We start from the raw sequence: 26,080 nt of genomic DNA on the forward strand, positions 1-26,080 counted from the left end.
GTTAGTGTTAGACCATACTGTATGTAGCCTGAAGCATCATTCATTTTAGTTAAATGCTATAATTATTTCCTGAGTTTCTTTCTGTGCATAGAAACAATGGAGTGAGTATGAATCTGTGTGAGTGTGGCATTTGCCCTCTAAGAATATGTAATCTGTTCTGTTAAGCAAGTGCAGAGTGCCTCTATTAAGCAAGCATTTCACTGTTTCAGGCACATATGGCCTCACAAACAGTCCTCTAATCTAAAGAGCTTCACATCTGACTGGGAAGAACAATTATGCTTAAAACAATCTGCAAAAAGTTAAGTGCAAAACGGAAAATGAGTTTAAATCTATGGCAGTTTAGAGAAGGGAAATCATGTCCTGAAGTGGTGGAGGAACACTTTAGAGAAGGTATTGGACTAGAATTGAGTTTTAAGTAATGAATGAGATTAGAAAGCCTGAAATCAGAGGAGGGGCAGGATGTGCAGACAAAGGTGAGAAAAGATGCCCTTTTCCCACCTTTGAAGAGGCAAACCTGACTGGAGCAGAAGGAAATAATGTTGAAAAAAATGAGCCATGACACCATGACAAAAGACTACATGGGGAAATTAATTAAGAACCTAATGTAATAAAAATGAAATGAAATCTTGAACCAGGAAGGTGGTGGTAGGAATAGAGAATATAAACCAAAAGAGAGACTCCAAGGCAGAAGGGACCGGATGACGCTAGATTGCTAGGCTTGGAGATTATAATAGAAGAGCAATGATACATATCACTGACTGAATGTCAGCAGTTGGGGAAAATAAGACTCGTTTATTCACATACTTATTCAGCAAATGAATTGAGCACCTGTTACATACTAAATTAACCTTGTAAGTGCTAAGGAGGCAGCATTAAAGGAAATAGGCAAACACTTGCTTTCTGAGGGTGCATATTTTGGTGGAGAAAGACTGACAAAAAAGTCAGTTATACAGTATGTTAAAAAGTGCTGCTGAGTACCCTGGAGAAAATAAAGCAGGGAATGCCCAGATTGGGGGAAGGTTACAGTTTCAAATAGGATGGTCCGAGGAGGCATCATAAGAAAGTGACATTTGAGCACAGATATTAATAATAAGCGGGTGAGCAGTGGGAGTTACTGAGGGGAAGCTTTCCAGGCCCAATGCTCGTGCCCAAAGTCAAGCCCATGCACTGGCGGAGCAGTGAGGAGGCCAGTGTGGCTGGAGCACAGTGAGCAAGGGACAGGACCTTAGAAGGGCAGGTGGGAGAGGTAGGATGGGGTGAAGCAGGGCAGATCTGGAAGGGACTGTGCACCCTTGTAAGAAATTGGCTTTTACTGTCAAGGAGACGGAAAGGCGTGTTGGTAGGCTTTGAGCAGTAGAATGACATGATCTGACTTAAATTTAATAAATGGTCATTGTAGCAGGAAGACATGGGTACCGTACTTTTCTGGCATTTATGCTGTGACCTTTAGCATTGGAACTGACCTTGTCACTTAGGAAGCTAAAGAACTGCTAGCTAACGCAAATACATAAATAGCTATATTTCTATATTGCATGTAAGAGCAGGTCACTTAAAATTCTAAAGTACCATGAAAAACATTTAGAATCTTTTATCTGTAAGTTTTAGTGCATTTGGAGTTTAAAATAAAAACGTCCAAGTAATGTATAAGCTATTTTAATGACTACTAATTTAATTACGTGAACAACATGACCTTAACAGATGTTCTTGAATTGGAAAGAATGATGTGTTTCATCTCTGTGGAGCAAGAATATGGGAATTGTTAATCTAAAGGCTGTTCCCCTCCACTCATGTGCTTGTGACCTAAAATTTCCCAACAAAAAATTCAGATAGCAAAATAATCTTATTTTTAGATAGCTTTGTTAGTAAAAGTTTTTACTAAGGAAAATTTTTCCTAGTTTTTGCCTACTTTTATTCAGAACACGGTACTCTCTTTTCACCGTATTTTACAAGTGAAAATTATCTTTTCTCAGAGAAGTAATGTTTTTACACGAACCCATTTTACCTTTATACTTACTGAAATAATTATTGCAACTGCTGTCCTTTGGGTCATGCTTCAGGAGAAGGCAAAGGAGAAATTTATGAGAAGTGTGATGACAATAAAAAGGTAGATTGTACATTCTTACCAATCTATTAGTATCAGCATATTTAGCAGTAGGACATTTTTATATATCAGAGTTCGCGTATCTTCTCTTCAAAGTGCCTTTGCCCATTTAAAGTAAAATCTGGCTCCTTCTACTTCTAAACTGAGATCATAAGAAAGGACATAAACCTTGATAAAATAATATTTAAATATCATTTAAGTAATTTTAATTAATTAATAAATAATTATTAATGATTTAAATAATAAATATTTAAATTATAACAAAAATGCTTTTCAAAAAGGATGTAAGTATCCTGAGGGGTTTATACACATCTTATCTGACTAGGCATTTTAGGTAAAATTATTTTTGTTCCTCAGAATTAGTCTTTTAAGTGTTATGCAACTCTACTGTTGTGTTACATTTTGTTTTGTTTTCATTCAACAGAATTGTGATTTGGCAATATCTTAAGGAAAAATATTTATATTACTGGAATTCTTTGTTTGAAGTTAGGAAGATTAATATTTTGAATAATTAAACATTATTATAGCTCCTTAAGAGTTTTGTGCTAACAAGTGCTTTGTCCTCTAGTGAATATTCAAATAAGTAATCAATAAGCTTTTTGCCTAATTGTGTTCTCAGTGAGTATTATTGCCTTGTCTTTATATATAATGCAGTATTTATGAATGTAATTTAAAGTGAAGAAACAAGACTATAGCCAACCTAGTGATGATTTGTAGAATCTTTCTCTGATCACAGTATATTTTGGATTGACAATATTAATGAGCTTTTTAAAATGAAGTTGACTTATTTCCCAAGAATGTTACTTGATCCCGTGGTTTGAACTTTTGACAGACTATGTATTTTATCTCATAATCTCATTTGGTTGCTGAAGTGTTGCCAAAAATGGGAGATTTATTAAAAAGGAAGAAGGAAGAAAGGAATGGAAGAAGAAAAGAAAGAAGGAAACACAAACCAGTGTTTGTTTAGTAAAAATTTAAAAAACAGTAAATAATAATACTAATTAAATCCAGATACTGTTTGCACTTGGTTGGGTGTACACAGCCCACACTTGTTGGTGAACAGGAAAAGCCTATTTCAAATTGTTTAGGAATAAGAATCACTAGGCCCTGCTGCAGCTTACTTGGATTCTAAGCAAAGCCGTGTTATTTGGTATACATAGAGCCTATGGAAAACATGGATGCCTTGGTCATGTAAGAAGCTCAACTGCCCAGATTCCCTCCTCCCCAGGATTACGACCCCTATCTGTGGCTCTGGGTCATCCATGTAGGACAATTAATAATAGAAGTGGTCCATCTAGGCTCAGGTAGGAAATGAGCTTTCCTCCTATAACCTCCTGAGATTGACAGTCAGTCTTGAAGATTGACATCTTCCCTCGACCACAGGTTTACATTTGTGGAATTTGCTGTTTTGGTTAAAGAAAAAGTAAAACATGGAGGTCTCCATAAAACTCACAGTCAGCACAAAGTAAAGTTGAAAAGACTGCCTCAGATAACATTTAAACATGTGTAGTTAAATTTTATGTTAGGTGCTATATGCAAGGTACTAAGAGGGATACTACTCACAGTGAGAGATATCTTCCAGAATTTGGTTAATGGAATGAACTGATAATCACACCTGTCTATGGCCTTTCCCACCAGTAAGTTCTATTGAGTACCTGGGGGAAAGGTAGCCAGTCATTTGAATCCCATTGAAAAAGATGATTTTCAATAGTCTGCTCAAGTCACTGTTTTCTAGGTATCAAAATAGCTGTTTTGAAACTGTTTAAATTGCTTGGGTGGTAATGTGCACTTAAACAATTTGGATATTGGAATGTAGCCTCTTATATTGAGTGATTTGAGTAGAAACCACTGGTGAAGATTTTACAAATTGTGCAAAGCTAATTTTCTGCTTATCAGTCATTTACTGATTTGTAGTGATCAATATTCTATGAGAATTTGAAAAGTGAGACATTTAAAAAGTGAGACAGCCCAATGAAGTAGGAATTAATTTTAGGGTATATTTTAATTTATATCTGCTTTCATAGTTATGCAAAGATTGTGGGAAAGAATTGCCCATTTGAGTAACTTTTCTTATAGATACAGTGTGGGAAATGTATATGGCCTACAAATTGAAGAAAAGGAGAATCTGTATTATGTTTCTTCCAATTACTGTTTTATAAAGATATATCTACAAAATACGTAAGAAAATCTGTGATGAACTATAAGTCAATATACAGATAGTTACGTAATGTACCTTTTGATGTTTAAAGCAAGGTAAACTTGTTCTAAAACTGGATGTATTAATCTGAAATAATAAAGGAAATTGAAACTTAATTCCATGATAAATTTAAAAGAAGAGCTAGGTATAGTTTTTCTGTTGTGGATTTATTTATATTTAGTCAAACTGCATATAGCATTTAATTTAGTACTTGGAAAAATACTATGTGGTCTCCCACTGTTGAAGAATCCTTCCTGATGGTATGAAATATGTTTATGTGATGATAAGCAGATATGAAGGAATGAGTTTGTGTGCTAAATAGATGTTTTCATTTGAGCTAAAATAAATTTGTTTATAAAAAATAAATTAATTATGAAAACTGTAAGATGTGCTAATTAAATTCTTAATGGAAATAATGTATTTTGAGGTAATACCCCAAGCTGACCCGGTACAGTGAGACTGAATGTACTCTTTCATTGCCATTGACACCGTCTGTTGATATAGTCATTTTTAAAGCACTATGGCCATATGGAGGAAGTTATAAAGATTCCCATACTCTTTGGCATGTAATTCCATCCTTAGGAAATTATTCCAAGGAAACAATTCATTAGAAATGAAAAGCTTATTGTAACATTGTCTATCATAGGAAAACACTGAAACCACTTAAATGTTAGGCAAGTGGTTTACTAAACTGTGGTACATCAAGATCAAAGGGTAATACTTTGCAATCATTAAGATGTGAAGCTGGAGAAACGCCAATTTTCTGCCTCAAATATCTATACAGTATAATTACAACTATATTTAAAATATGTGGAAGTTAATATAGAAAAATGAAAATATAAGTATGGTTATGTTCCATTTCATATTTTTGTAAATTTCATAATTTTGTAAATTATGATGCCTGTTCAATTTTTTATTAAAGACAGAAAGTAGCCTAGTTTTTATAGCCAATGAAATAATCAAAATTTTAGACCATAAAATTTAAAGCAAGCATGAAGGACATGGGGGGATTGAAAAATGGAACTTGTTATGTTTGTTTTATTAATAAGTACGTGTTACTTTTGTTTAAGAATTACATGGATTATTTATCACGACTGTATGAGAGAGAAATTAAAGATTTCTTTGAAGTTGCAAAGATCAAGATGACTGGCACAACTAAAGAAAGCAAGAAGTTTGGTAAGCTTAGACACCTCAGTTCATTGTTTTCTATTCTATTAAAAATGGTTTTATTTATGACAGCTAAGCAAGGAGGAAGAAGATACACTAGAATTAATGAAAGAGTAAGTCTGATGCATTGATATGATTTATAGGTATTTCATAGAAGAAATGTAAATTTTTTTTTACTAATTAAAATTCTGCAGGACATGAATCTGACAGCAATTGTGTATTTATGCTATAATTAAAAATATATATTCATAAGAAAAGCAGTTGGCCAGAAAATGAAGTGCAGTCTAGTGGAGAAAGTATTAGACTAAGAGAGACATGTTGAGAGTTCAGTTTCTGACTTCCTAAAAGACCTTTTTTAACAGCTGGGGACAAATCACTGATCTCTTTCTTAAGTCATTGCTCTTCACAGGGAAATGAAAGTGATTCCTGGCTTCTTACTTCTCACTGGCTATTTTGAATTGAAAATAAAGTTTTTTTCTCCCCTGCCATGGAGATATAAATATCATACCCACATTTCTCCTGTGATTATACCTTATTTTTCCAAAGAGGTATTTTTTAAGTGTGTTATTTTTTTGTTGCTTCTAAATGTATTAGATGGACAAAACAAACAAGAAAACAAAACCCACCATGATTTGAAAGGATAACCAGTGAAAGTATCAAGTGAGGAAGGTGATTTGCCAAGGCCACATTCTGCTGTTGCATGTGCCCATCTCTGGAGTTCCCTTTGGATGGAGTTCTGTGCCAATCAAGTCAAACCTGGCCTTAAGTGGCTACAGTGTGTACTCCTCACTGTGTCTGCATAGCTCCCCCTTTAGAATCATGAGCTTAGCATTTGCTTGTTGAAAGGAGCCTATGCCCTAAGCTACTTCAGTAATCAGAAAACAGGATTGAAATTGATAGCTCATCTTTCCATTCTTTTCTTTAGGACAAAGAAGACTGTCTTTAGTGGGTAATTATTTTGTAATTCACTGGTTGGTTGGTTGGTGTTTTGTTTTTTTTAATACAACACTAATATATTGATACACTAGTCCAGACTTTTGAAATGGTTTGAATCTGTGTACAAATTTGTTACACTTAGGTAAAAATACTGATAAGAATCTTGGGACAATAGGCTTTTGGAAACAAAAATGCTAACTCATCCTAAAGGTTAATTGTTCTCAAACAGCAGTGTGTTTATATCCTTGTTAATGTTTCACTGTGGATATGTGATGTTTTTGGTTTTGATTTTTGTTTTTTTTTTTTTTAGTAAACAGCATATTATTAATGCAGTTACATGTTTAATGTTTTCATTTAGTATATTTGTCACCACTTGTTAGTGAACCATTTTATTTTGAGAGAACTCTTCTACAATGTATGAGAACTGGAGGTAAAAGGGAAATCTTTCTAAAATTATGTCTCCTCGGGAGGTCATTAATCCCAGTATCATAATAGTTTATCAAGCCTAAGATTCACACTGAGATAAATGACATAATAAAAACATAATTTAAGTCAAGTATAATAGCATCTTAATGGAATTGCATTAACCTGAAACCTAATTTTTTTGTTTTCTTAGTCCTTGAAAAGTTCTTAAATTATCTTGTTGAAAATATTTTTAAATTAACACAAATACAAGTATAGAAAGCATTTTTATAGTATTAAAACTTAAAATTATATTTCTTCTCTATTAAATAATAAGAACTAAGAGAGTACTTTGTGGTAGTTGATGGTACCAGAAAATTATATAATTTCAGTTATTTTGATAAAATCAGCTATAAGAAAAATTCAATAATAAGTGGAACTCAGAGGATAAAACGGTCTGGTTCATCTTTGAGGATCTAACTTATTAGTTAGCATTTAAAAATAAATTTCAAATTAAACACAAATGACAAGTTCTAAATGAGGTAGAATATAAATTTTTAAAAAATCTTTTCAATGATTCAAATTATGTTAAAATCAATTTTAATAATAATTATAATTAAAATAGAAGCCTGAAATTTTAGGATAACTTTTTAATGAATCAAAATTAGTAATTATAAATAGTATTTAAATGTGTTGTGTTTTTCATTTGCTCTGAAAATTCTATAAGAATAGAAAGTCAGACTGGATATATTTTATAAAAGTAATTGTATAGTCAGCATAGTCATAGAGATTAAGGATAATACTCTCTTTTTGAACCACTCTGGACTCAAGTTTTTAACATCTACTTCAAATAATTCAAAATAATGTTAAAATGCCAGCAAAGTATCTTTTCTCTGTGATAAGGTCTTTTTTGATTAATAGGTTTACTTTGACATCCTCAGAGGCCTGGAATTTTCTCCCCAAGATTGTTATTTTGGTGGGTTTTCCCCCATTGTATTCTGCAACTGTATATAGTAAAATGGCAGGCAAATGTAATAATTATTTTTTAAATCACCAGTTTTTTTCTGTCTACAAGTAAGATAATACACACAGGCATTTTAGTCCATTAACATATGCATTTACATAATTACTGCCTCTCATTTAACATTCCAAAATCTTAAAAATGGTATGTCAAAATCATTTTTCATTCTGTGCTTCTCTACTAAGCTACGAAATTTTGATTCCAAAGGGAGTCTTGAATAGAAGACCGAATTCACAGCTGGCTGGAAATTCGTCCCGTAAATATTTATTAATTATCTATTATATAATAAGTACCACTAGGTTCTGAGAATGCAGCAATGAGCAAAGACCCTACCCTCATGAAGTTTATAGTCTAGTAAGGATAATTTAAAGATACTTAAAAGTTTACCTGGATATTGTTGCATGTTGCTGATAAATAATGTAGACTTTTTATTATGAGTCCCAAATTGTAGTTAATAGGCACTAGTAGTAATTCTGTATTCTTTATTGGCTACCAAAAAAAAAGTATATGATGAATTAGGCCTTGCTCTGGAACTGGTGACTTAGTTTAGTGACATCTTAAGGCCACCAGAAAGTACTGTTCAGATTGGCCAGCTAGGACGTAGCTCCAGCATGATCCTTGCCCACCTCTCTAATGTCCAGCCTTACTTTTCACAATCCCTTGAGTTTCAGGTAGCTAAGGCTGGAAAGATACACATATCGCTCATGTGACAAATTAGTAGCTTATACTTGGGCTTTTGCCTTGAAGATTGTCAGTGACAGTTGACACACTGTTTTTAAAATATTTCTAGGTTATGGTCTTCAGTTTTCTCTTTCATTCTATAATTTCTTTCTTTGCCTTTCACATCAAATTCTAATTTGAGTTTAGAATGTTTCACAAAATGATCTCTGTAATTGATCTTATAAATACTATATAGAGAGAAGTTTTAGAATAAAAGAAATGCCAAATGATCCTTAAAAAGCCAAGATTCCTTCCCCGTTCCTCATATTTGTATGGTACAAGCAATAAAGACACTCATGTCAGAGTAGGCCCACCAAAAAAAAAAAAAAGAAATGAAACGAAACGCTCAAATTCTTCCATTAAACCTGTTCCCTCGGCTTTACCCTTCCATCCACTTATCTCCTGATAAATAGTATTTTGATACATACCTTTTATTCCAGGTGTTCACAAAGCCAGTTACTAAGTAGTACAGCTTGATATTTTGAAATGGTTTTAAAACCCTACTCATATATTTTTTTTTTCAGATGTAGTATAAAATTATTTAGTACACTAGAGATTGCTACCAAGAGCTTTCAGGGAATATGGAATTGTTGATGCATTTATTGTCTAAATCTATAACTGCATCCAATAAGTTTCCACTATATTATTTATTTGAACCTTATTTTCTTCGGAAACTAAAACTTGTAAATATAGTCTTTTGAATTTAAATATGTCAGCTTCATAAACTTAAAACAATAATTTAAAGGTTTGGGGTGATTTTACACATATAGATATTTTTATCTGAATATTTGAGTAAAAATAATACATTAAAAGACTAGTAAAGTTTCTCATAATTTTTCAAACAGTAGCTGACCAACTAAACATATGTTGCACCTCTTGTTACTTGATGCTCATGGTTCTTTGCATGTGTCTTTTAAACTAGAGCTTTAACTTCCTCTTGTGCATGGTTTGTGCAAATTGCAGTTTATTAACTTGTCTTTGTCTTTGATGCTTGCAACCTAATCCATCACAGCTACACTTCCTCGAAAAGAAAGTGCTGTCAAACAGGAAACAGAGAGTGAGTATACTTAGTGTATTAGTAGGTAATCTCAATGCATGTTTGTTTAATGTCTAGAAATTAGTTATTTGTCTTGAAAAAGTTACACCAAAAATATTGATTATTCAGAGTTGTCAGGTATTGGTGAAATAAAACCAACATGATGGTAGTGGTGTGTGTGGCTACAGCAAAGAAATATGTAACGTAGTTAAAAATATATGGTGGATAACCAGAAATTTATGAAAAAGCTTAACCATTATACTTCTGTTTTCAGGCTATGGTTAGAAACTATAAAAATTCTTTTACATATTGGTCAGACTTTACATAAAACCAAAGTTTGTCTTTAATTGTTCTATTATACCTTCATTTGTCTCTTTTGGCCGTCAGCAAATAATACAGGTTAACTGAGAGATATTCAAGAAGAATAAAAAAAATTTAATTTATTTATATTTAATTCTGAATAAAAATAATCACATTTTCTTATAAAAATGGAATCCTTTCACTCTTTAATATATGTAGGATATTGTCCAGCCATATTGTTCTAATTTTTCTTTATGGCTATGATGGATATGTATATTCATACATAAACACAGATGTCCTATATTAACATAGTTAACGATATATTAAATTTTGGTTGTATTTTAAATATAACAAGTTTTCAGGTATTTTTTTCTTTTCATTTTGTTTAGTTTTTAAAGAACTGTAGTTAAGCAGTTCCCTTTAATCAGTATAATCATCATAAAAGCAGGGTCTCTGGGTTTAGGAATATATTAAGTTGAGCTTTATGTAATTGACCTTTTCGTAGAACAAGAATGATCGAGAATTGGTAGTTTCACATGGTTCAGCCTAATATGTGGAGACTAGTAATATTGAGATATGACAGTTTTCTTCAGAAATATAACAAAATTATACTAGCTAGTACTAAAGGGTCAGAGACCATCCACATTCATGTCTTTTGAATGGGAAAGAAATCCTCATCTATTTTAGTGTAGAGATATCATCAGGCAACTTTGTTTATGACGGGACTGGGCAGGGCATAAATTATGTGATCTTTAAGATCCGTTTCAGTCCTTCTCTATAGATCTGTGTAGTTTCACAACTCTTTACAATATGCTCAGGAATAGGACATAAATGTTAACGAAAGAAAAGGACATTCTACAGCCTGTCCCAGGTGGTAGACTTGTGCCCTAACTGTTAGGAGCCCTGGAAGACCGAGACAGTGGAAGGTAGCCCTGAGTTATGCTGTGGATCGTTTATTCCCAAAGGTCACGACTTTCAAAGTTCTATTATTTCTTAGGTCTTCATGGAAGTTCTGGGAAATTAACTGGATCTACTTCTAGTCTAAATAAACTCAGTGTTCAGAGTTCAGGAAATCGCAGATCTCAGTCATCTTCCTTGCTGGATATGGGAAACATGTCTGCCTCTGATCTCGATGTGGCCGACAGAACCAAATTTGATAAGGTAAATAAAACAACAGGTACTTCTTAAACATTAATATTAATTTTCTAACAGCAGTTCGTTTTTGTTTTAAGAGTGTTCAAAGATTCATTCTTTCTCAATTAACCATGTATTACTTTTCCAATTCTGAATCTAAAAAAAATACTTAAATGTCAAGTAAAGTGTGACTTATCAATTAAATGGCATTATAGCTTTATTAAAATTTGTTAGAAATCATAAAATACTTGTATCTCAAATCTGAGTTCTTTAAGTAGCTACAAAGTAAAGAGGAAATAACAGCTTTTAAGAAGCTTAACTGTTCTCTGCAATGCATTAAATAAGCTTAAAAAGTTTGTCTCTGTGTTCCTCTTTCCAGATTTCAAGTGAATAAATGTTATGAGTTTTATTTTAGGTGTGTTCTGGCCCTGTTATGCCTTGATAATACTGCTTTGTCCTGTCAATCTTGGAAGAGTTTGTTTTGGGGATTCTATTGTGATTATGGATACAGCATCCATGGTCCCTGCATAAAAGTGAATTAAATGTGTAATGTTATTTTAAGTATTTGGTGCAGTTCTTTCATTTTAGTTTTCTTCAGATCTTTGAACAGGTACTAAGTGAACTCGAGCCCCTGTGTCTAGCAGAACAGGACTTCATAAGTAAATTTTTCAAACTACAGCAACATCAAAGTATGCCTGGAACTATGGTACGCCTCACATTTATTTATTGGCTAATATTTATGATCTGTGGCATCATTAGCCTGATTAATATGTTGTCACAATTTCAATATCAGAACAGAAAATGAAAGAATTCATAATGTAAGGACTTTTAAAATAATTTTGTCATACCACAAGATAATAAAAACAGTGATAGTTAGAATTTGGGCATCTAATTTAATATTCCAGACTGTTTTAGGCCTAAACATTCTCTAAATTACTGAGGGGGGGACATGTATGAATTTACTTTGCAAAAAAAAAATTATTTAAAAAGCAAGTTTAGCATTTTTAGTAGTCATCAAGAAAAAATATAATTTTCCAAAAAAAGATCTTTGATGTTTGAGTGTATATGCTATGGTCTAGCAAAAAGAAAAGGGAATAAAAAAGAGGAGGAAGGAAGGATGAGGACTCAAATCTTTCCATGGTTTTGTTAATAACTAGCTATGAGACCTTAGACCAATTATTTAATTCCCAGTTTCCTAATCTGTTCAGTGGATTTAGAAATGCCTATTCAGCATTCCTCTCATGTGGTGAAAATATAAGAAAATAAAATGAGAGATTTGCAACAATATTTTGAAGGACTTAAAAAGACCAATTCAAATAAAGCGATTTTAAAATTTAAGGTCATCTTTAGAAAGAGAACCAACGTATAAAAAGCAGTCATAAAATAAATGAGAAAATTACCTCAAATGGTGGAGGACTTGTTGTAGTTGTGGTGATAGTAAATTTTCTTACTTCATGGCTTCTGTAAGAATTTGTGATAGCATTTTTTAAATGGCAAAGTTTTATTAGCATGATTACTGAGATTTCTTTATTTTTTAAAATTCTTTATTGAAAGTTGTTTCTCGGTATTTTCTGGTTTTTGTTGAGCTGTCCTCCCATTCCCACTTCCCCCCAGCCTCCTGTACTTTCTCTCTCCCCACTTTCCCCTCATGTGCAAACACAGCTTCTCACCCCACAATAATTCTCTGATAAAATCTAAGAACAAAGCATTTCATTCTTAAAGAGCATACTAAATTATGTAATTTTATGGGTAATACTACCTTTAAAAATCATTTTTCATAATGTATTCTAGGAATTTTAAGATTGAGCAGGCTTTTGCTATATAAATTAGTCAAATTGTTGGTCTTTTATTATGTAAAGTACCTGAATAATTTTTACAGACTGAAGCAGACGACCTAGATGGAGGAACATTATCACGGCCACATAATTCTGGCACACCGTTGCCCGTTTCATCTGAGTATGTGTTTGTTACTATCTATTATTTATTTGGGGGGAAAAATAAACTTTACATTGAGCATAGAGGAGTACAGCTCAGTGAGTCCAGATGGCTCTCAAAGCACCGCCGTCTACACCCAGTGTCTTACTGAACATTTCACTGAATTAAAATAGGTGCTGTTGTGCGACTCTGCAGTTCCTTGCTCTAGTCTTCACAAAAAATGTAATCAATTTTGAGGTTTGCTGGTGGGAAGTAGCATTTGAATTGCCATGTAGTTCTCGGAAATCACAAAGCACATTTCAGGATCTGGCTTTACAAATGAGAAAGTTAATCATAGTGATAAAATTTAACTTCAGAAAGTATGTTTATGTGGGAAACCAGTGTATAATAATTAGTTCATCATATTTGGACATTTTATTAGTGGAAATATCATGTTACTCATTTTGTATCTACCCAGTGGATTAAAGTTAAAGATGAATACACCTGATGCTAATAATAACTATATTTTGTATGTTTTCTGAACAGGAAGGATATGATTCGCCAAATGATGACTAAAATATTTCGCTGCATTGAGCCAGAATTGAACAACCTAATTGCATTAGGAGACAAAATTGATAGCTTTAATTCCCTTTATATGTTAGTCAAAATGAGTCATCATGTATGGACTGCACAAAATGTGGACCCTGCTTCTTTTCTGAGTACTACATTGGGAAATGTTTTGGTGACTATCAAAAGGAACTTTGACAAATGCATTGTAAGTTTTAAAAAAAAAAAAAAAAAAACCCTTAGGATTCTAGTCATTGCAAAAAATAGGTAAATGTGTTTAAATCAAGAGATTTCCAGCTTTGCATTGGGGCATCTACTGTTCTCATTCCTCAAAGCTTTGAATCAGGGTGTTGGCTACAATATATGTGAACAGAGGTGGTTGGATGATAACTATGCGAGTTAGCTTCCCTTCTACATTGTGAATCTTGGTAAGTTCTGGAGTAGGTGGCATAGCAACTTTAGCTGCTCAAGAGATCCACTAGGTGAATCTCAGTTAACTAATTAGTGACCATAGATTTAATGAAACAATTGAACTGTCACTTGGATTTATTTTTGTTCTTCTTTTAATATACTCTAATGAGAAAATTCATAATTGGATTATTTTAACTGATTGTTTAAACTATTTAAGTTTATTTTATGTGTAATAGCTTTAATTAATAATATTGCTTTATTTTAAGACTTGTTCTTATAATAACCTGCAGCAGTCATCATTTTCCTCCTTGTCATAGTAAAAGAAAAATCATTAATAACTATAACTTTTATTTATATAACTTTATTAGGTTTTGGTAAGCTTGCAGGTATGAATTGGGCTGGTCCAGGTTCTCAAAACAGTTGTTTTTGTTTGTTTATTTTTAATTAACGTACTTAGTATGTAAAAGTGGATATGTATCATGAATATTATTTCTATTACGTAACCTTTAAGTTATATTTAGCTCTTGAATATCCATAGACTAATGGGAGATAAAAAATATTAAGAGCAATTAAAATCCATGTCATTTTTCATACTTTTTAAAAAATAAAACTTACCGAGTGTTTGAAAGTATAAAAGCAACCTATATCCGCTATAGAAACTTAAATGTCACCTCAGTAAGCTTGTTAATCTCCCTTTCCTACCAAATGATTTCACTTGGTATTTGAAATACTGTGAAATTTGATGATTTAAGAGTTATCTTTTTCCCTCCCCCACCTTCACCAGAGGTGATGAAAAATCTGGAAGGTCTGATTGCAAGCTTATAGCCAAAAGAAAAAGGAAGAGGTACCAAAGGCTAAGATGAATCCCACATGACATAGCTGAAACACTGAATTATGAGGACACTACACATTTCCACAATATAAAGGCTTTGTTACTTTTATCAGTAAAATATAATTTTATATAATACGTCTCAACCCAGTAGAACGTAATTGTTAAAAACATAGGATGTAGTGTCAGGTGGATGTAGACATAGGTTCAGATTAAGTACTTAGCACATTGTCTGGCACAAAATAAGAGCTTACTAACTGATAGCTCATAATGGTGGTGGTGGCAGTGGCGGTGGTGATAGTAATATTAGTAGTAATTAATGATAGTTAATTGAAGAATGTTCATGTTACTCTCAAGACAGGGCAGTGGAGAAACAAAGTAAAAATAACCTAGACAAAGGTATAAACCTATATTTTCTTGTAAATTGTATGTACTCCTATGGATCTGCCTTTTGTCACTAAAGGGAAGGATGGTCTCTTCTGCTGTCGTCGCTGTCTCTTATTTTATTTTATTTTAATTTATTGGGGTGACAATTGTTAATGAAATTACATAATTTCAGGTGTACAATTCTGTATCACATCATCTATAAATCCCATTGTGTGTTCACCACCCAGAGTCAGTTCTCCTTCCATCACCATATATTTGATCCCCCTTACTCTCATCTCCCTCCCGCCACCCACTGTCTCTTATTTTAACTCACGTCTTCTCAATGTCTGGTAGATTGTGTGTGCTCAGTAAGTGTTAAAAGTTTTGGTATTTGGGACAAGATCAGGACCTAGGGCCTACCTTGAAAAGTAGTGAATGGGTATGTGTATATTGACCCAAAAGTATGAATGTCAGATGGCTGCAGAAAAAGAAAGAGATAACACTTGAGTTTGATTCTCATCTGGTGGCCAAATCAGAAGTGTCTGATGTTCTTCAAAGAACAAGGTTAAAAAAGGTAGCCTAACCCAAGCTAGAGCTAAAATTAGAAAGTAACTGACACATCAAGTACTACCAACCCGGACTCTGCAGTCCAGTATAGTATTTCTTAACTACGTTTAATTTGCTTTTCAGGATTCCTCACTCTGTAGGGAAGTGGATTTGTACTCTTAAACCTTTGAGAGTGATATGATTTGGTGAAATTACCGTGGACACAAGTAATATGGTGATATGCGGCAAGCCTCAAAGTTGTAGTTTTAAACACTGAATAACATCCATGTCCCTTTGGTGATGGCAGTATGATTTGGCAAATCAGCTGGAAATTTACTTTTGCGAGATTTAGTTTATTGATGGCTCTTTTGCAAATGAGCCATTTACTTGTTACAAAGTAAATGTAAATGCCAGAGAAGATAAACTATGTATCATTTGGAACACTTCCTATTAGTGTTCAAGTATATTCAGGCTATAATTCTATCCTTTGCATTTAAATGATGCAAAACAACAATCATCAAGTAGTTTAATAACAATAGACCAGCATTCATAAATCAGTGCTTACTACCGGTATGTACCAGGCACTGGTCTAGCACTTTGCACACATATCTCATCTCGTCCTCACAACCTCTTCCTTCCCACATAAGGTAGATGCTTCGAGAGGCTATGTTACTTTCCCCAGTTCAATAGCTAAAAAGTGATGGAGATGATGTTCATAATCCCCCCAGTCGGGTTCCAGAGCATGCCGTCTTACACTGCCCGCAATCTTACACTGCCCTCTTCACTGCATCCATTTTTCCTCCTCACAGTAACCAATGCTGATGAAGTAGAATAGTAGTAAAGATAATATGAAATGGTTGACAGTACTCACAGGGCTTTCTTATACTAGTACCTGTAGCCTAAATAATTCCTTTCTAATTCACGTCGTATGGTTTTCAGGTTATACCCCGAAAATCTCAACACAATGAAATTTTAGGTAGAAGTTGAAAATGATCCCATATTATTTGGCAGTGTATCTCTTACTGCTAATAGATCTAAATCTCCTGAGAAGTACACAGAGCCATAATTGAATCCATGGATGTTTTTGAACCCAAATGTCTAGATTCTGTCAACATGAAACATCCTTTTTGCACTTTGTCACTGTCATACACAGCCCTTTGCTGAAGTAATTTAGAATAAGTAATGAACAGACTAGATACATGGAAGACAATACAACGCAAATCCATAGTAGAAATGCCTATTCTCCCTCTCTGTTCTCACACCCCAAAATATAGAACTTGTCTATCCAAACATTTTAAGCTGGTGAGAATTGGAAATGACTATGGTTCTCACATTTGCCCATGTGGCTACCAATCAGAAGTGACCTGGAGAGAACCTGTGTGTGCTCTTATCAGCTGTGTCCCAAAATGGGCAATTGCCTTGTACTTCTTTCATAAATGAGAAAAATATTTATTGGTTGTTTTTACTTTGAACAAAGACAAGGTTCACAGGCCTTGTTTACATCTTTTTTAAAATAATTTGGATTTTTTTTCCTTGACTTAATTTTCTTAACTAAAATATATGTATTTTTTAATGTATAGGAATAGTTTTTCTTAGTTATCCCTATTGTATTCATCTTTAATTAGTAAACATACAGAATGTTCTAAATTCTATCCTTCCTCTATGATATATACATTTGGTTGCAATTACATGTTGTTTTTAAATTGCTTGGCCATTTCTCTCCCTCACTTTCTGCCTAACTTTAGAGTAATCAAATAAGGCAAATGGAAGAAGTAAAGATCTCAAAGAAGAGTAAAGTAGGAATTCTTCCATTTGTTGCTGAATTTGAAGAATTTGCTGGACTTGCAGAGTCAATCTTTAAAAATGCTGAGCGTCGTGGAGATCTAGATAAAGCATATACTAAACTTATCAGAGGAGTATTTGTTAATGGTAAGCTTTTGAATTTTTGGTTGGTTGTTTTTATTATTTCTTGTATCTAGGAAGTTGGGAGTCAGATAATGTTTATTATTTTTCATATTCTAAAACCTTTTTTTAAGTGTTCTGAAATTAAAGTTTTCTTAAATTTGAAAAACAAGCAGTATATAAAACCCATCCATTATTGTCAGGAACCACTTATATTTTAGAGTTCATATGGGCTAATTACTATTCCAAAATTGAATTCATTTTTTTAAACACAAAAAATGACTTCCCAGATTACATTTGCATTTCAGCAAGAGTCTTCTAGAAATGATAGGCAGTGATGGCTGTCTAACCTTAAGCAAATCAATTCACTTCTTTAGGCCTCAGATTTTGTATGTGTCACATGAGGTAGATTAATGCTAAAATACTGTTATTCACTGTCTTCTTGTGTCAGATCCCACAATTAAGTTACAGAAACAGCATGGATGTGTCATTTAATTTGAAATAAATGATCTGATTACATATATTCAGAAATTTTAAAAGCTAAGAAAAATGACAGGAAGTGGAATCATCTCACCAATTACATGTGACATAATTTCAGTGGAAACAGGTGTAGGAGATAGGTAAAGTACATGATTGAATGTTTGTATGGTTAATATTTCTTTTAAAATTCAAACTAACTGCTTTTTCTGATTGTAATGTAATATATGCTCATTGCACAACCCCAAAAATTAGACAACAGATTTTAAAAATCAGATAATTTGTAATCTCATCATGCAGATAACATTTAATTATTATCCTTCCAAACTTTTCAATGTGTCTCTCTTCCTCTTTAAATGTGCACATTGTATGTGTGTGTTCTCTAATACGAAATTTTTATCATACGTTACATGCCATTTTAGAACCTGCTAGACTATAATCTCAGTCTTATCAATGAGTATAGATAACCATAATCATTTTTAATGATTGCATAGTATTCCATGCATCATTATTTATTTACCAAATCTTCTATTAATAGGCATTTAATTTGATTCCAGTTTCTTGTATATATTTTTGTATAGTTAAAATATATAACTATAATTATTGGGTAACTTACCCAATAATTTCCTTAGGGTAAATTACTACAAATGGAATTACTGGGTCAAAATGTTTGTGTATATCTCAAGGCTTTCGCCAAATTGTCGTGCAGACAGGTAATACCGGTTCAGTTCTGTGAGCAGTTGGTGAAAATTTCTGTCACATCTGCACCAGTGCTGAAGATTACTAGGTATTATCAATCTTTTTATTCTTTGTCAGCCTAATAGTCTGTAAATTTATTTTGCTATGGTATTTTGTATTATGCAAGAGTTTTCAAATTTTATGTCAAATTTATTTACCTTTTCCTTTATGACTTCTAAGTTTGGGGCCATTCGTAGAAAGGTTTTACTATCATAAAATTATTTTTTAATTAGATTTATTTTTCCTTAGAACTTAATGATTGCATTTACTTATTTATTTGCTGTCTAAGTACTTGAGCAATTTAGAATTTGTTTGGCTGAAAGATGTGAAATAGGAATCCAAATTTAATGTATTCAAAAGGACCAGCTGGTTGTCCTAACACATTGTGAATAATTCATCATTTTCCCCACTGATTGGAAAAGCCACCTTTATTATGTACTAAGTTGCCATATATATGAGACTGTTTTAGAATGACTTTTTAAATTAGATTTAGGTGAATGTAAAGTCCGGAAATGTGCTTGCTTTTTCAGTTTGAAAATGAAAAAGATCATGTAAATATTTTTAAAGCTAAATATAGTCATGCTCATGTCAGGATGTTATTATATTTTTTCTGTTTTGATTTAGTGGAGAAAGTAGCAAATGAAAGCCAGAAGACCCCTAGGGATGTAGTTATGATGGAAAACTTTCACCATATTTTTGCAACACTTTCTCGTTTGAAAATCTCATGTCTAGAAGCTGAAAAGAAAGAAGCCAAACAAAAATACACAGATCACCTTCAGTCTTACGTCATTTACTCTTTAGGACAACCTCTTGAAAAACTAAACGTAAGTATATTTTCATTTAGTATATTTTCCCTGGTGTTGAACACAAATACATATATTTATGTACGAATAACACAACAGACATTTATCCTAAATTTGCTCACATATGATGCAGCACAATAAGGAAGGAGGGTCTCAGTTACTAAAACTGCCAGTGTGCCATGACACTGCTAAGTGCTCTGTATGCACTGTTTTTTCAAGTTCTTGTAAACAAAGATGGGGTAAGATAATAGCCCTGTTTTACAATGAAGAAACTGAAAGTAAGAGAACTGGCTTGAAGTTGTAACTGGCAAGTAGCAAAACCAGGGGATGAACTCTGGATTAGGTTTTTCCATTATAGCAGACTCTCATTTCTTACTTGGTAAATAGCTAATCTTTATCCCTAGTTCAGAAGAAGATTTTGAAACTTTATCAAGATAAAAGAAAAACCGAAAATTGCTTTGTTCGTTGCCTTTTCCTTTCCTGACTTGTATCATTCCCCAGAGCAAGTCTAGTCTTTAAAATTAAGAAATGAAGGTTTTAGAAAACTTTGCAACACAGTACAACAGTTCTTCTAATAACATTGTTTCATTCAATATGGCTTTGTTATAATGTTAATGAGATGCCAGGAACTTAACTCTTGTTTATGTGACTTAGACTATTGTAAAAATGGTTTTCATTAGGCATTGTTTCACTTAGTCACAGAGCCTATCGACACTGTCTTACTGTAGATGCTTAAATGGACCCTTCTAACTGACCTTGTCCACAATGTGATTTGTCATCTTTTGTAAGTTTTTAACTTGAAATTAGAGTGACATAAAAATATGTACTTGTCAATAATTCAGAGAAATTATAAAAGACATTTAATCAAATACAGAATCAATTTCCTATAAAACTTCAGGTCAGATATTCCTTTAGGATTAAAGGTCTGTCTGAGCCCTAAAGCGACATGATACTTAATTGTAACATCAGGCATTCCATTTGAAATCAAATTTAAATCAGAAGCATTGCTAGATCCTTTATTTAACATTGTTATGAAAGCTCTAGGCAATGTAATAAGACCTAAAACATAAATCAGAGACATAGAAAAGAGTCAGAATTATACTTATCTATATATAATATGCTGAAATTATTGGTCTCTGGTGAAGTAGTAGGATTCAAAATATATCCAGAAACAAGTTATTTCCTGTGTGTAATAGTAACCAATTAAAAGTTTATATTGAAACAATTTTAAATCTCCAGAAATAGACTTGTCAAAAAATTGTTATCAAAAAATATAAGTTAATGAAGAATAAACAAATAATACTTGCTAAGAAAACTTTAAAGAAATATAATGAGAGGGGATTTGGCTTGTCAGTATTAAATCATTGTATAGTGCTCAAATAAAGGCAATCATAAAGCTGCATATTAAAAAAAAAAATAAACTGTTGTCGGTTTCTATGGTGATGGAAGGAGAACTGACTTTGGGTGGTGAACACACAATGCAATATATAGATGATGTATTACAAAAATGTATACTTGAAACCTATATAATTTTACTAACCAATGTCATCCCAATAAATTTAAAAAAACCAAGACCCTGCCAAAAAATATATGTACATATATATACTTAAAAGACAACCTGAGAAGAATAGTTGTAATAATACAGCAGTCAGTACATTTAATACAAAAGATATTCTTTTAAAATCAATAAGAAAAGCGCTAACATCTTAATTTATAAATGGGCAAGGGTTCTAAATATACTACTAAACATACAAAAGCAGGTTAACTTCATTTGTAGCCAAAAAATTGTAAAATCAAACAACAAATAAACCACTTACTATTAAAATGGCAATGATTACTTTTTAATTATGATAATGCTGATGATAGAATGTATGGTAAGATAACTGTTAACAGAAATATAAATTGATTGAACTCTTCTTGGAAGCAGTTTTTGTATATGAGGAATCCTCAGAATACTTACAAGTACATTCCTTAACTGAGGAATTATAGTCTTAGAAATTTACAGTGAAAAGTAATCTGGATAAATACTTATGTACAAAAGATATTTATGGCAACTGTATTGTAGTAGATTTTGTTTTAATCTGAGTAGATTTTCCCAAGTGAAAAATATTAAATATCCAATACTGGAGGAATGAATAAATAAATTGTAGTTCAGTCATTGGATGGAATATAATGCAGCCATTAAAATTTATACTTCGGAAAAAAACATAACATATTAAATGGAAAATACAACATAGAAAATTATAATCTCATTTACATACTCACATCAAAAGACTAGAAGGAAATCTGAAATGTTAACAGTAGATATCTCTGAGTAGTATAATAGATGATTGTTATTTTTATCATGATTGTTATTTTATCCTTTATATTTTTACACATTATTTGGTTTTTACATAGTGAATATATACTATTTTACAATCAGATTTTTTTAAAAAAATGTAAATGAAAATAAAAGCTGTTCTTAGCCATTATATCTTTTCATTTCCTTGAAGCATTTCTTTGAAGGCGTTGAAGCTCGTGTAGCACAGGGTATAAGAGAGGAGGAAGTAAGCTATCAACTTGCATTTAACAAACAAGAACTTCGTAAAGTTATTAAAGAGTATCCTGGAAAGGAAGTGAAGAAAGGTCTAGATAACCTCTATAAGAAGGTTGATAAACATTTATGCGAAGAGGAGAACTTACTTCAGGTATGTTTAGTTCTTTTAACTATCGTAGATTGCACATTCTTACATATATTGCTTTTTCCCAAAATATTCCTCTAGAAATGCTACAGGTTTTCTAATTTTAACGCAGAATGAAAGTTCCATAAAGTACAGACTAGATGAATGAATTCTGAGGAAGAAAGGAATATTTATATAAGCTTATATGGCTCTTCCTGCTTATTTTGTATTTCTGTTTTATTGTTTTCAGGCATTAAGTTGCTTTTCTTTTGTTTGGGGATGGGTTTTGTTTTTTGGGTTTTTTTAGAATTGAGGGGAATAAGTAAATGGAATATAGTATAGTACATGGCAGTGATTCTGATCATGGGGGGTTGGAGTTAGAAATGGGTTCATAATCTGGATCCAGATTAAGCTGTATGACTTTGGGCAAATTAGTTAACCTCTTTGAGCCTCAATTTCCTTATTTGGAAAGTGGAAATAATATCTCTCTGGTGCAGTAGACACTACTATTGTCATTGCCGTGTTATAGATGAGAAAAATCAAACTTTATAGAGGTGGAGTAGTAAGACCAAGAACCCATAGTTAATGGATGGTAGAGCCAGATTTAAACCCCAGATGGAGCCATTATTCTTTATAAACCTTTATATATGAAAAGGCCCAGAGATAAGTGAGAATAATTCTGATTCCAGCCTCCATCAAAGCCTTTGGGTGGGATATTACATTTGTGTTAGCCTCTGAAAGTCAGATAGTAATTTAACAGATAAAATGGGAGATGTAGTATTCCAGGTGAAAGAAATACCATTAAAAGATGAAAAGCAAAAAATGTAATGCTGTTTAGTCTTAAATTGACAGGAATTTTGGATTTGTTAGATTTAGGGTTTACTAGGGAAAATCCTGGAAAAAGACATTCCCTCAACTGTCAAATAGGCATGATGATCATAATACCCTCCCTCACCAGGTTGTCATGAAACTTAAATAGGATAATGTATACATAGAGCACTTTGTACTGTGCTAATACTGAGTACATGTCAATGAATGCTACCCATTATTATTAGCTAATATGTTAGTGTATGTATCAGATTTCTGTCTTAATGGTTGTCTACATATTAATTTCCCCTGTGAGATTATAAATTCCTTGGATTACAGATAATCCATCTGTCTCATCTTGGTGTCTACCATGGCATCAAGCAGTGTTTTCCATCATCAATTTTAGGTGAAGAAATTTTCAAACTTTCATTTGAAATAAAATTTAAGCATTAACTATTACATTTCATTTAATCAGTAGTCTTAATTCCATGCGTAATTGTGCATCACCACATCTGTGTTGGATATTGTAGTAGATATAATAATAGCTAAAATGTAGTGAGTACTTACTGTGTCACATACTGTTCTATGTACTTTACATACATTCACTCATTTAATCCTCACAAGAAACTTACGAGGAAGGTATTATTACCCCAGTTTATAGATGAGGAACTTGAGGTATGGAGTGGTGATGTAACATACTTGAGGTTACATATCTTATAAATAGGAGGTAGGGTGCATGTTTTTAACTCTTAACACTCTGCTAAAGTCTTAGAATATGTCTTGATATTATTTCTACATACTTGATTATGTATCGTTTCCATTCATAGTTTAATGACTTTTATTTTCATTTGTATAATAGGTGGTGTGGCACTCTATGCAAGATGAATTTATACGCCAATACAAGCACTTTGAAGGTTTGATAGCTCGCTGTTATCCTGGATCTGGTGTTACAATGGAATTCACTATTCAGGACATTCTTGATTATTGCTCCAGCATTGCACAGTCCCACTAAACCTTAGGAAAGAAAAGGTAAATGAAAAAAGCACTCCATGTCTACCAGACACTTTTCAAAAATATCAGCAACTGTTTTGAGAACCCAAACTTGAAATTTTATGCAGTATTAAATGTCAGATAAATGGATAACACCATGCTACAAACATTCAAGAGCAAAAGTACCAACTTAAGCAGTAGCAGTTTTATTTGGCCAGTAGGTTGTGTACTAACTTAAAGCATTTATCTCATCATAAAATATCTTCAGCATTTTTCTGTGACTGAACAGGAAATTTTCCTTTATTGCCTAGCTTCTTGTATTTGTGAGTGGTTATTTTCTGAGTAATGCATTAGGAGTTTGTCAGCTTCATGTAACTACTAAAATATTGTACAGAATTTTTCCCCCCTGCCTAGCTAATATGTATATGAATAAGGGATCTTGTGATCAGTTGTAAACTTGGATTTTAGGATTATGTGACTGTGTAGCAATGATGCTAAAATAAAGAAATTTTCAAAACAGTTGAAATTTGATATTCTTAGAACTGTTATATGCTTAACAGATCAATACATAAAGACAGCACACGAGGTTCTTATAAAAATCAATACACAAAAATTAACTACATGTCCATTTACTATAAAACACTTAAAAGTGTCATAAGATAATGAGAAAAATAAAATCATTTGTAATAGTATAAAATATCTAGCATTAGGACTAAATGTAATAAAATGTGCTATGGACTGAATGGTGTCCCCCTTGAAATTCATATGCGGAACCCACCCTCCCCTCCATGTGACTGTATTAGAGATATGGTGGTTAGGTTAAAGGAGGTCATAAGAGTAGAGCCCTGATCCAATACAACTGGTGCCCTTAAGACATTTGAGGATACAGGAAAAAGGCAGCCATATACAAGGCAGGAAGTGAGTGCCCACCAGAGCCCAGGATGCTGGCACCCTAATCGTGGACTTCTAGGCTCCAAAATTGAGAAAATAAACTTCTGTTGTTCAAGGCACTTGGTCTGTGGCATTTTGTTCTGGCAGCCTGAGCTGACTAATTAATAAGATGTACAAGACCATTATGGAGGAAATTATAAAACTGTTGAAAGATATTAAAGAAGGTTTAAATGAGTGGAGGAATATTTCATGTTTTCAGATAAGAACACATAAGATAGTAGACATGGCAGTTATTCCCACATTTAAATATTCTGTGCAGATTTCTGGTTTTCAGTCCAGCACATATGCTTGGAAGTCACCTCTCCATCCTAACAAGTAAAAATACTGTGTAGCTATGATTCTGAAATAAAGAAATTTTTATTACAAACTGAAAAATAAACTCTTCTTAGGTCTGTAAGAGAAATGAGGTCACAAGGCAAACCACTGCCACATTGGTGAGTCCAACAGGGAAATATAGAAAGAAATGACTTCATCAGAGCAGAAACCCACAAGCTGAAATGGCCCAAGGAATCAGTGTTGAGTTAGGAAAAACTGATGAACTGGAATTGACAAATTGCTGGAGGCCGTGTGTGGATAAGTCCAAGAAATAAAAACTCCAGAGACACCAGGTCATTGTCCCCGCCAGCCCCTCGTCACTTTTTGAGGTTTACATCCTGTAGCTCTACCAGGTTCTTACAGTGAATATCAAGAGAAAAATCTGTGCTTCTGGCAGGGGGAGGGGAAAGGAACCATTCTGAAATATGCCAGAGTATTCTGTTCTTAACAAATTCTGCCCTCAGGAGAAATAATTTAACTTAACAAATACACAACTACAGCAGGCTCCAGTCTTCTACAAGGAGGAAGGGAAATACCCAACTTCAGCCCACTCCAGTTATCCTTTCCCACCTAAAGGGAGTAAAGGGACTGTAAAGTACAAGTGAAGTTCACAGCCCAGAGATTCAGGCTCACTATAAGACTAGAATACTTCATTGGACTGTGGAACATGTCTCCTCCCTTCACAATTTACCACCACATTACTAAAGGCCTATCCACAGCAGTTCATTTTACCCAGTATATCATGTCCAGCTCTCAAGAAAAAAATTTTATCCAGTATGTCCAGCTCTCA

General features: G+C 33.0%; 1 protein-coding gene across 34 annotated transcripts in view; it reads left to right on the forward strand.

The window, feature by feature from the left end:
* The window catches only part of EXOC1 (exocyst complex component 1), a 52,015-nt gene extending 25,941 nt beyond the window's left edge, over window positions 1-26,074 (forward strand). For 14 of the 34 annotated variants that reach the window (XM_081065174.1, XM_081065189.1, XM_081065201.1 and 11 more), the window contains 9 exons: window positions 5,369-5,474; window positions 10,878-11,041; window positions 11,613-11,720; window positions 12,894-12,970; window positions 13,475-13,703; window positions 17,393-17,576; window positions 19,389-19,588; window positions 22,060-22,254; window positions 23,894-26,074. In XM_081065174.1, coding sequence (XP_080921300.1) covers window positions 5,369-5,474; window positions 10,878-11,041; window positions 11,613-11,720; window positions 12,894-12,970; window positions 13,475-13,703; window positions 17,393-17,576; window positions 19,389-19,588; window positions 22,060-22,254; window positions 23,894-24,046 — 1,416 coding nt within the window. In that variant the 3' untranslated portion in view covers window positions 24,047-26,074. Of the gene's footprint in view, window positions 1-5,368; window positions 5,475-6,390; window positions 6,415-9,556; window positions 9,602-10,877; window positions 11,042-11,612; window positions 11,721-12,893; window positions 12,971-13,474; window positions 13,704-17,392; window positions 17,577-19,388; window positions 19,589-22,059; window positions 22,255-23,893 lie in introns of all 34 variants that reach the window. The other 20 variants (XM_081065198.1, XM_081065184.1, XM_081065182.1 and 17 more) reach the window with 2 other exon arrangements.
* The last annotated feature ends 6 nt before the right edge of the window (window positions 26,075-26,080 follow it).

This window comes from Rhinolophus hipposideros (genome assembly GCF_964194185.1).
Source record: "Rhinolophus hipposideros genome assembly, chromosome: 1".
Taxonomy (NCBI): Eukaryota; Metazoa; Chordata; class Mammalia; order Chiroptera; family Rhinolophidae; genus Rhinolophus; species Rhinolophus hipposideros.